This window comes from Protomyctophum parallelum (assembly GCF_964188405.1).
Source record: "Protomyctophum parallelum genome assembly, chromosome: 21".
Taxonomy (NCBI): domain Eukaryota; kingdom Metazoa; phylum Chordata; class Actinopteri; order Myctophiformes; family Myctophidae; genus Protomyctophum; species Protomyctophum parallelum.
Genome location: NC_139713.1, coordinates 26098844 through 26109913, shown reverse-complemented (window position 1 = coordinate 26109913; position 11070 = coordinate 26098844). Strand labels below are relative to the sequence as shown.

Sequence of the window (11070 nt, the reverse complement as noted above, 5' to 3'; positions counted from 1 at the left end):
ATCAATTCCTTCAGAGGAGGAGCTAAATCATTTAGACATTTACATATAAAACAGGCAGTCAGGCACTCTTGAACTTTCTAAAGTTTTCAAAATTCAAAAGATAATATTTTCCCAAAATGGCACAGTGATGATATGAGTTGGGTTTTTTGTCAAATACCTTAATGGCTCTTTTGAAAAGTTGTTCTATAGGTTTGATGACTGTTGTCCCAGCAAATGGCCAGTTTCCATAAGATCAGGTATGTCTTTGCAGTTTCTGTTGTTAAATATGGTCGAATTGTTTTTCAAATTGAAGTTAATTGTACTTGTTGTTACAAATTGTTACTTTTGTATGTGTTTCTTAAAAGTCATGCAGGTTTGCGTCCAAAATGACTCTGAGATACCGTACTTGAAGTGAGAAACTATAGTTCCAATTCTATTCCCTTTGAGAACACATTTGACCGTTCGATCTTCACTGGTCTCTTACTGAACAGCATGCAGACTGTTTTTTTTTTACATTTAACAGAAGGATATTGCATGGCACTTAACCAGATTTGGACCTTGTCCAGTGCATTTGTGAGGCACCCCTCTGAATGACCCCATGGCGGTCCCTGAACCCCACTTTGAGAACCACTGCAGTGGGCCTACTGCCTAGCCAATGAAACAAAGCTATGGGATGATGAAACAGAACAAGAAACTGGTAGGCCACCTTCTGTACATTTGGGATTTGCAGTTATGCACAGAGCCAATAGACATAAAGGACCACTTCACCCATTGTAACCGTTTCTCTCTCATTTAAGATGCCAGGACCATTTCTGTCTACTCACTCTGTCTCATAGGAGGGCTGTGGACAGTTCAGAAACCTGTCTACTCACTCTGTCTCCGCTGTGGACAGTTCAGACGCCTGAACTGTCCAGTTTGCGCGTGCATGCGTGCCTGCGTGCGTACAGTATGTATGTATATATGTACACTCTCAGAGATAATTAGGCACTGGGGATTTTATGTTGTATATTTTGGGGTCCTAAAATGGTATTAAATGGGGGGTCCGTGGTGTATTTCATATGGGTCCTTGAAATGAAACCATGAGGCTCAGAATCAGCTGAATTGTCTGTCTGTCTGTGTGTTGGTGTGTGTGTGTGCGCGCGCGTTGCGTGCGCGTTGGCTCTTTAAACGGGATGGAAGGGGGAGGATGGATGGGGAGAATGGGTTCAACGGGTTCACTCTAGTTATCTGAAGCAGGCGCCCTTGCCTTGCCTGGATTGGACGACTCTCTTTACACACACACGCACACGCACGCACGCACACGCACAGACAGCAGGAGGACGCAGAAGTATCAGTATGAAGACGGGGTAAAAAAAAGAGAGAGAGAAGAAAACAGGACATCGCGCTTTTTTAAATTTGCAGATGCAAAAAGACGTCCGAAAAAGCGTCGCGTCTGACCTGATAATCACCACCAGGACTGGACACGGCTGCTACCCTCCCCCCACACACCCCCCTTTCATTTTTGGAACGCGCCGATTTCGGGTCATTCGAGGTAGAGAGCTCGTGGAGTAGACACACACCGGCCGAGACCATATTATCAGCGGTAACAGCCTTCTCTCTCTCTCTCCGTCTCCGTCTCTCTCTCTCTCTCTCTCTCTCTCCTTCGTCTTGTTCTTCCACGCATCATCTCCTCTTGCGTGGAAATTACAAAAAACGACATGCGGGGAGCGTCGGCGGTGGAATTATTATTCTTATTGACATCATGATGTCTGATGCGTGTTCCCGAGGGATGGAGCGTGGAGGAGGTGGAGGAGGAGGTGGTGGAGTAGGAGGCAGACCGGGCAGGATGCTCCAGCCAGCCCCGGACGGTGCAGCGGCGCACAGGTCGGCGGTGTATCCCCAGCATTACGTCCAGACAGCGGCCACATCGCAGCTGCAGCAGCAGCAGCAGAGTGGTGGAGGTAAGGAAGGCCTGTCACAATTCTTACATAACGCAATCATTTCAGATAAATGGATTATTATAATTTTTTTGATGCTCATGGTGATGATCAAGGTGCAAACATGTTCGAAAGAATGGTGGAGATAGTAGATCTGCAAGCTCATTTGCACTATTTTTCTTAAATGTTGAAAGCATGAGTTGTTTGACTGACATATTTGCCCTGTGTAATTTGATTTCATGAAGTAATGTGATTTTCTTATATTCAATTCAAAAAACACTATTCGTATTTGTTTGGCTATTTCCACTATATATATTTTTTTAAAGTATGATGTTATTGAAATATATAAAGCAAATAATATTTGTCAATAATTGTCATAGGCAATTATAATTTGTCCTGTGTACTTTTTGTTTAAGAAGCATAAAATGTCACAAATGTGATTTTTCGAGTGTTAAAAAAACAGTTAAATCGAAATGATTGCGAAATGATTGCGATGTGACATCATTAACCGCCTAAGTTCAATCCCCTGACCGTGCCGTGCCAGGCCTGGCCAGTGGTGGCGCCGTAGACATCCAGGAGCTAGCCTCCAAGCGCGTGGACGTCCAGAAGAAGCGCTTCTACCTGGACGTGAAGCAGAGTGCGCGCGGACGCTTCCTGAAGATCGCAGAGGTGTGGATCGGCCGCGGGAGGCACGACAACGTCCGCAAGAGCAAGCTGACACTGTCTATGAGCACGGCGCCCGACCTGCGCTACGCGCTGGGCGACTTCATCGATTACTACGCCCGCATCGGACTGCGCGGGGGAGGCAACGCCACAGCCACGCAGCACCGGTAAGGCCTGAACGATTATAACTTACAGAATCGCCTCCATATCTTTGAGATAATTTTGTTTTAATTGTCGGAATGGTTTCCATACCTTTGTATGAAGTAATCGGTTGACAAATCGCAGATCTACAAGCTCACAATGTATATGGCAATGTGATGTGTTGTTGTCGCTTTGTAGATGAACAATTTTAGCTATAGCTAAAGTCTAAAAACTATTAAATAGGCCTATATGGCCTGTTTTGATCATTGGTCATTGTCAGTGATGTCCTTTACCGTAAGTTATTTGTCATGTCTGCCCTGTGCAATTTGTTTAGTTTACAAAGCTTATTTAGATGTTCCATTGTTTAGTGCCAACAACACAATCAAATCATCAATCACAATTATTTGCATGTCAACTCAAAATGTCCTGATGGTGACAGCTCCACCCACCGGCCGGACACGGTGCAGAGCAACGGTCAGCAGACGGGGGTCCGCGGGTCCGCCCTACCCCCACACGACGACAACAGCGACGACCCCCGGCGGCGGCGGCAGGCCGAGCGCCGTGCCACGTCCTCGGCATCGCCCAGCGGTTCGGTGGCATCCGAGCTGGAACAGCCGCAGGCCGGCGGCACCACGCCTCACCGTGTGCTGAAGAGCGAGCTGATCGAGCGCGACAACCGCAAGTACTACCTGGACCTCAAGGAGAACCAGCGGGGGCGCTTCCTGCGCATCCGGCAGACGGTGAGCAAGGCCCACGGGACCATCGGCTACTACGGCCAGCAGGGCATCGAGCAGACCATCGTGCTGCCGGCGCAGGGCCTCATCGAGTTCCGCGACGCGCTGTCGCAGCTCATCGACGACTACGGCGACGACGACGATGACCAGCGCGGCGTCGTCGGCATAAAGGGGGAGGACGAGCAGCAGCCGGAGCTGCCGGACGCCGCGTCCTTCCGTGTGGACAACAAGCGCTTCTACTTCGACGTGGGCTCGAACCGCTACGGCGTCTTCCTGAAGGTCAGCGAGGTGCGGCAGCCGTACCGCAACACCATCACCGTGCCGCTCAAGGCCTGGGCACGCTTCGGCGAGAACTTCCTGCGCTACGAGGAAGAGATGCGCCGCATCTTCGCCTCCTGCCACAAGGGGGACAAGAGGACAGACGTGGCCCTGTGCGGCGGGGACAGCGAGGACCACGAGGATTGATGTAGCCGCCGGGGTTTGAGACGTGCCAAGCTAAGCGGCGGTAAGGTTGGGAGCGTGGGAGAGGGACATGTCCACTTGGTTCTGATGTGATCAATACGTTTGATTGACTGTACTGTATACGACTATTGTCAACATGCACTTTCCCACTAGAAACCTAATTCATTAATGCTGGTACATTCCACCCACAAAAATTGAATATCGTGGCAAAGTTATTTTTTCCCGTAATGTAATACAAAAAGTGAAACTTTCATATAGTATACATTCATCACAGACAACGTGAAATACTTTTATATTGACGATTGTGACAGTATCAAAATATTTGAATTTTACATGGATTATACAGATAATTTAGTTTTTGAATTACATTACGGAAAAAAGAGATGAAACTTTTCCACAACATTCTAAAGTTTTGGAATACGCCTGAAATCTACCAATGAATTGGTGTCTACTGGTATTGATATTGCACAATGACATTATCATGCTTATTATGGGATAGTGGTATGAATATGTGTATGTTTGGGGATACGATTCCTCTTTCCAACATTTGAAAGTCAAAAGATTAAAGAGGAATCCAAAGGAATCCTCAAACAAGGCTGTGTGTGCGCAAGCGCGGCAAAACGGGAAGGAACGAGTATGAGGATGCTTTTTTATCTACAGCACATACACGTGTGTGATCATACAAATGGTTACCAAGACAGTAAATCCAATCATTATTGTTACCATAAAGAAAAAGACAAGCGATATTTCATTATTTAAGTTACTCTACACTTAATTTGGTATTAGCCACGATTCTATTAAATATGTGAATCAAAGTAATGCTGAATTTAGACTCCGTTGTATGACGTGTGTTGCTCGTCGGAAGTCTCTTCTGTAGTAGCTATTTTCGGTGTGCTACACGTCATGCGACTAACGGCTCATTTATACTTAGTTGCACACGTCGCCGATGTTGCACACTGAAAGTACCCGATCCAATGTGTTCCAAGCTTATGTTTTTCAGTGGGCAACACAATACGCAACTAAGTATAAATCAAGCCGAAACACTTCCTCATGAGGGGAAACTTCCTACACAAAATCAATGCTTAGTTAACGCTTAATTAATGATTAACTCTTCATCAACAAACCCACCACGTGTGGCCCTTAATTATTGATATTAATAACTTAAGTCATTCGACAACGACTTCACCATTCATTGACAGAAATTAATGATGAATGATTAATGATCATTAATTGAGTGTTAATCACGTGTATGGATTTGCCCCTCATGAGGAAGCGTTGTTAAAACCGGGCTAAATATAACTGTAAAGATGTAGGCCCTAACTTGTAAATGCATCATTATAAGTAGTTATTATCTGAAAAATTAACACATGTAATGTTCAATGCCGCAGGAGAGGTATTTTAATGTGAAATGCTATCTTAAGTATGGCCTTAACAACAGCTGGTCTTAAAGGATACACGATACCTTTACTTGAAACGCAGAGATCTCCACCGTATTGCAGCTATTTCTAAAAATGTCCCTATAAAGACTGAGACAGACAGTGGCTGCGCTGATACCTCCATGACAAATGGAATTCCATTTGTCTCCAATGCACTCTGTACCGCGTGGTATAGTCCCTGTTTTGATAGCATAGTACTCCACTTTATTCTACTTCATTCGTTCTTATTAGCATCTTTTTTTAAATCGTGTGGTGCTATAGGACAATGTCTGTGTTTAAAAAAGAAAAGAAAAGAGAAACGTTCGCAAATTAGCTGAAGTTCTTTAAAAGCCATATCATTTTGCATCTGGTCACCGATCCCTTTGTTGCATTTGACAATGGCAGGTGGCATTGTAACTCGCAGGTACAGTAGGGCAGGTGGCATTGTAACTCGCAGGTACAGTAGGTCAGCGGAACACAGTTTTACAGAAGTAAGTCATCAGTGTAGCCTCAGCAACTGAACTACGGGCCGATCACATCGGACACTGTTTGCAGGCCGCCGTGCGCAACACCTTTTCTCATGCAGTCAAATAGGCCAGTCAATCTAAGATTTGACCCAAAATAAATTGCAATAGTAGTCGTTCAAGATTTTTTATGATCCTTATAGGGTCATCCAAATAACATATTCAAAAATTATAAATTCAGGGGTTGAACGTTGGGGTTGTGAAAACCTATATAAGGCAATAATTTCAAATTTGAATTATCCTTTAAGTAGCATGTGACATGTCAAATTAGGTGTTATGCATGATTCTGAATCCATTCCAAGCATTAGTTTTGCACGAAAAACACTCCTTGGGCTAGAAACGGCCATAGCCGTTTTCACAAATGTGATGAGGTCATCACATTTGGGCACAATTGAATTTAGCCCAAGGATTGTTTTTTCGTGCAAAACAAATGCTTAGAATGGATTCAGAATCATGAATAACCCCTAGTTTGATATGTCACATGATACTTGAAGCATAATTCAAATGTGACATTTTTGCCTTAGGTTTTCAATGGTACGCAAAGTTCAACCCCTGAATTTACCATGATCCAAAATGTATATAATAATCAATTTTAAATGTTATTTGAATGACCCTAAGGATCATAAAAAAAAACCTTGAACGATTACTATTGCAATTTCTTTTGGGTCATGCCCCTTTTTATCTTAGATTGACTGGCCTAAAAGCCCTGGAAGCAGAGCAGCTTGCAGATTCTTTCTGTTTTGATCACACAGGACATGAGCTGTCTTTCTTTTAGAGCAATCTCTTTGTCTTTTCACCGCCTCTTAATTCATCCAATTGGCAGTGGTGGGAAAAGTACTCACTTTTTATTTACTTAAGTAAAAGTATCAATACTGCAATGAATAAGTAAAAGTCCAGAATTAAAAATGTACTTGCGTAAAAGTACAAAAGTTTTGGTATTAAAATGTGCTTAAAGTAGAAAGTACTCATTATGCAGGTTCCATCAATTCACAAGTTTTCAAATGTATACAAATATTTTGAAATTGCAGATCTACAAGCTCACAATGCATTGTGAGTTTGTAGATCGGCTATTTTCAAATGGTCGAAATGTATGGCTGAAGTGGGTAATGTGTAATAACAAAGTAACTAGTAACTAAAGAAGAAAAATGCAGTGCAGTAAAAGTACAGTATTTTCCTCTGAGATGTAGTAGGCCTACAGCAGAATTGGAAATTACAAATAACTCAAAATTGTACTTAAGTAAATGTTTTTCCACCACTGCCAATTGGACAGAGAGGGGAAAAACAGCTATAATATGCAGTGCTTTTACTGCTTTGAGTGCATAAAATACAAGGCGACCTGTGATACAAGAGCAGCAAACAAAATGCTTTCATTCACATTGATATCTGTTACAAAAAGTTGCCCACAGAGGCTAAAACAGTCTAGTGCGAGCAGGCCTTTAGACCTATTTCACTACAGCCCTTTTGACATGGAATAGTCTTTAAGGTAGGTTAGGGTGTTACCAATGCTACTAATCCAAAACATTCTCACACCCGTTGTGTCAAACGACACAACCCCCCCCCCCCACGCCAAGTCAGCATGCTTTGTGGGTACCCCGGTCCCCCGACATGTCCAAAACGTTTGACTCATGGTTAAATCCGTCCAAGCCATCACCTGTTTGCCATCTTTTTTTTTTTTTTCTACATTTTTATCCCACGATTTTTTGTAACCTATTTTTTTCACCCAGTATGAATTGACTAATGTAATCCTGGGTGCTACATTACCTCTGCCAACCTGGGGAGAGCTACGGACTGACCTGATCTGACCTGATCTATTTTCTGTTCTATTTTTTGACAAAGTTATTTAGGCATTTTCACCAAGGCATTTTCCTAATATGGATAAATATGCACAATCAATTTACAGTGGATATAATGATGAGCAACGTATAATGTGTCAGTACAGTAACACACAGCATGTCACCACCAACTCTTTCATAACAAAATGGCTGCTGTGACAAAGGTCAATTGTAGGCGTTATCGCCTGTGTTGCTCCGAAGGCCTCTGTCATCACAGGAACAGATGAAGGGTATTAAATGTTATAGGTCGAAAAGGGCTCAACATCGTGCTTAAAACAGGGCTTTTAAAATAGTTCCTCGTGCTATTTACCAATGTGCTGTATTTGTTGGACATACCATGTGTTTCCATTTTTAATCTTTTTTTTTCTTCTTTTCATCAACGGGCGCTATAAACTTAATGTTGTCCAAGTCTTAAATTCACTTAAACCCTTTGTACTTCCTTGTATGTGCGATTGCGGAAATGACCAACCAACAAGATCACAACCCATCGCAACGCTTGTAGAGCTGCGATTTCACGGCAACAGTTTGCTCCTTTTCGCTAAATGTGGCTAATGACTATTAATGACTATTAATACAGTAGGGATGCTACAGCGTTATAGTGTTCTCTCGTTTAATGTCCAATTGATGAACCATAGCATCCGTGTACTAGGGTGAACAGTCTGCAGATGCCCGGGGGACATATAGGGTTAACCATGTATATAGGGTTTAAGTGGTTAATGTAATAACTGACACACACCACCCATACACGCACACACACGCCCAAACACACAAGCACACACACACACCAAATGATTGCTGCGCAGATTTCTCAAAGACAAATGTCCTTGTCAGGACGGAGCTATTGTATTATAATATCAAGGGTATAGGTTGATGGTTTGGGGGAGACAAAAACAACGTTAGTTTACAAATAGTTCTAGTGTTGACTGTCCAGTTTCTCGTTGTCTCCAGAAAACATATGCATGGTTGAGCTTAAAGATTAGTGGGTGTGTAACAATGTATACATTGTGGTTACCGGTGCGGTATGTTCTTTGGAATGGATGTGAATTAGAGAGTAATTTCATTTCCAATTCCAACAAAAACAATCAGTATTTCAACAATAGGTGAAAAAAAGTGTTTGTTTTGCCATTTATAGTGATCATTATGTTTTATCTGAACTGACCCTGATACAAAATGTTAGATTTGTTTGTCTATTAGCATATCAGAGTTTATGCTCTGTTGCACAGCAACAGTTGGAGTGTTGCCGGTCCATTTGGTTCCATTTATACACTCAAATTAAATAGATGATACTGTGTATACAGTGTTTACTGTGTAGGGCCATTGGATTTGGCTTTAGATACAGGCCTTAATGACAAATGAACCTTGGAATTTAACTTGAACTCTTGCCTCAACTAATATTACACAGAGATACATACAGCGGTATCCCTCCCAAACAAGCACTTTAAAAACATAAACTGCTGCTTCTGATGTTGAAGGACCACTGAGGGTTAAATTATACCTCATCACCTCATCACAAAATACATATTTTTTGACAAAAAAACAAAAACAAAACGTGTCGACTCGACACGTGATGAAGTGAAAATTAGCCTTAAGACCCATTCTGTTTTGTTTATGATGACAATCAAATGAAGATTCTAGCCATGAAATTAAACCTCCCAATAGGGCATCCAATTCACTTTATTAAAATATTCCAAGGTAGAGATGGTTTAGAACTTGGTTCGGAAGGTAGAGGTGATTCTCCAACTTGAGTTAAGATGGTAAAGGCGATTCAGAACTTGGATAAGAAGGTATAGATAGATAGTTCTATGGCTGTTCAAGCTAGGTGTTGTTGCACATGTATTTACCACTGTGATTCCTTTGAGATGATAATGATCAGATAATCCTGCTACTACAAAGCATATCCTCTTCAATTAGAGGAGCAGTCTGGAAATGAGCTTTGAGCGAAGTTCCCGTTTAAAGGAATAGTTCTGTTTTTATATTTGGATTTGATGTCACACATCCCAAGGTTCTAGTCAGACCACCTTTAGTGGTTACTCAAACTGGAAATCAGCTTGGCAAAGAGAAATAAACAGAACTATCCCTTTAAGTAGCGGGTAATGTGCATTTCCATTCCTGCTCACTAGAGCTACTGTACTGTCACATAAGACTTGTGAATACACAGTAAAGTTCTCAGTGTTAATCTAACCCTTAGTGTACAAAATGTTACATTTTTCTCTCAGGGTTACACATTTATAAATTAACACTCGTCTTACTGTGCAAAATGCAAAGTGCTTATAGAAGTGGACCATGTAATTTTACCCTTGAGCACAAAGAATAATACAATAAAATAGTTTAGAATTAAAGGGACACTTCACCCTTTTAGAACACTTTCCTCGAGATCTTCGTGTGTAATATGTGGTTTTAGTCAGATATTTTAGATTTTAGCAGTGAGCCCAGTGTCTCTGATGTCATCGACACTGGGCTCACTTCCTTCCTGGACTACAATTCCCATAATGCTTTGGTGCACTGCTCCTCCTACTGGATAGTAGTGGCCTTACTGAGAGAGCATGTAGTCCAGGAAGTACAGTAAGTGAGCCCAGTGTCGATGACATCAGAGACACTGGGCTCACTGCTAAAATCTAAAATATCTAAAACCACATATTACACAAATAAAGACCCCCAGGAAAGTGTTCTAAATCTTCTAAACGTCATTAACATATATGTTTTTGCAAAAAGGGTGAAGTTTCCCTTTAAGGAAACGATGAAACGCCATTCTTAAAACGATCAAAGCACTTTATAATTATGTGCACATGAGTTGTTAAACTCCCCCATCCCCTTATTCTTCCCTATATGTATGAGTGAATAAGCGAATAATTATAATAAATAATTTTAGCGTTGATTTTTAGAGAAGTGTATAACTATAATGGTGAAAGTTGTGTAGAGTTGCTATGGTATTAGTTAATATGTATTGATTGGAGTGCCAGCATGATTGCTTCCAAAAAAAGTAGTGACATTAGTTCCTTAACGATATCGTAAAAATGCGGCTTTAGATATTAGTGATACTTTACAGCCCCACCCCCATCCCCAAATCCAAGACTATAAAATAATCACGATATATAACATATTTAGCATTTTATAAAGAGGTGGATCGGTCCTGTACAAAGTGAGGGCAACAGAGGGCGCTAAATTGATAGTTTATTAACAGCTTGAATGAATGGGTTACGGACTGTTATTGCTTAGATCTAACATTTCCACCTGTAAGCCTTAAAAGAAAATCGTAGAATTTTTAAATTTTGTTGCAAATTCAAAAATGTATTTTTATTTCCTTTGTTTAGATGAAACAAGTTGCAAAATACAAGGTTTAGTGTCAAACTGTCCCCAGGAAAAATGAAAAACAAAAAACCTAATGGAAATTTGAAGAAAGATTT

General features: G+C 41.6%; 1 protein-coding gene across 1 annotated transcript; it reads left to right on the top strand.

Moving 5' to 3' along the window:
• The first annotated feature begins 1693 nt into the window (after positions 1 to 1693).
• On the top strand, positions 1694 to 4079 carry purg (purine-rich element binding protein G). Its single transcript, XM_083794295.1, has 3 exons — positions 1694 to 1919; positions 2440 to 2725; positions 3139 to 4079. The coding sequence occupies exons 1-3, from the start codon at positions 1721 to 1723 to the stop codon at positions 3896 to 3898; spliced, it is 1245 nt and encodes a 414-aa protein (XP_083650421.1). The 5' UTR covers positions 1694 to 1720; the 3' UTR covers positions 3899 to 4079.
• Positions 4080 to 11070: the final 6991 nt, after the last annotated feature.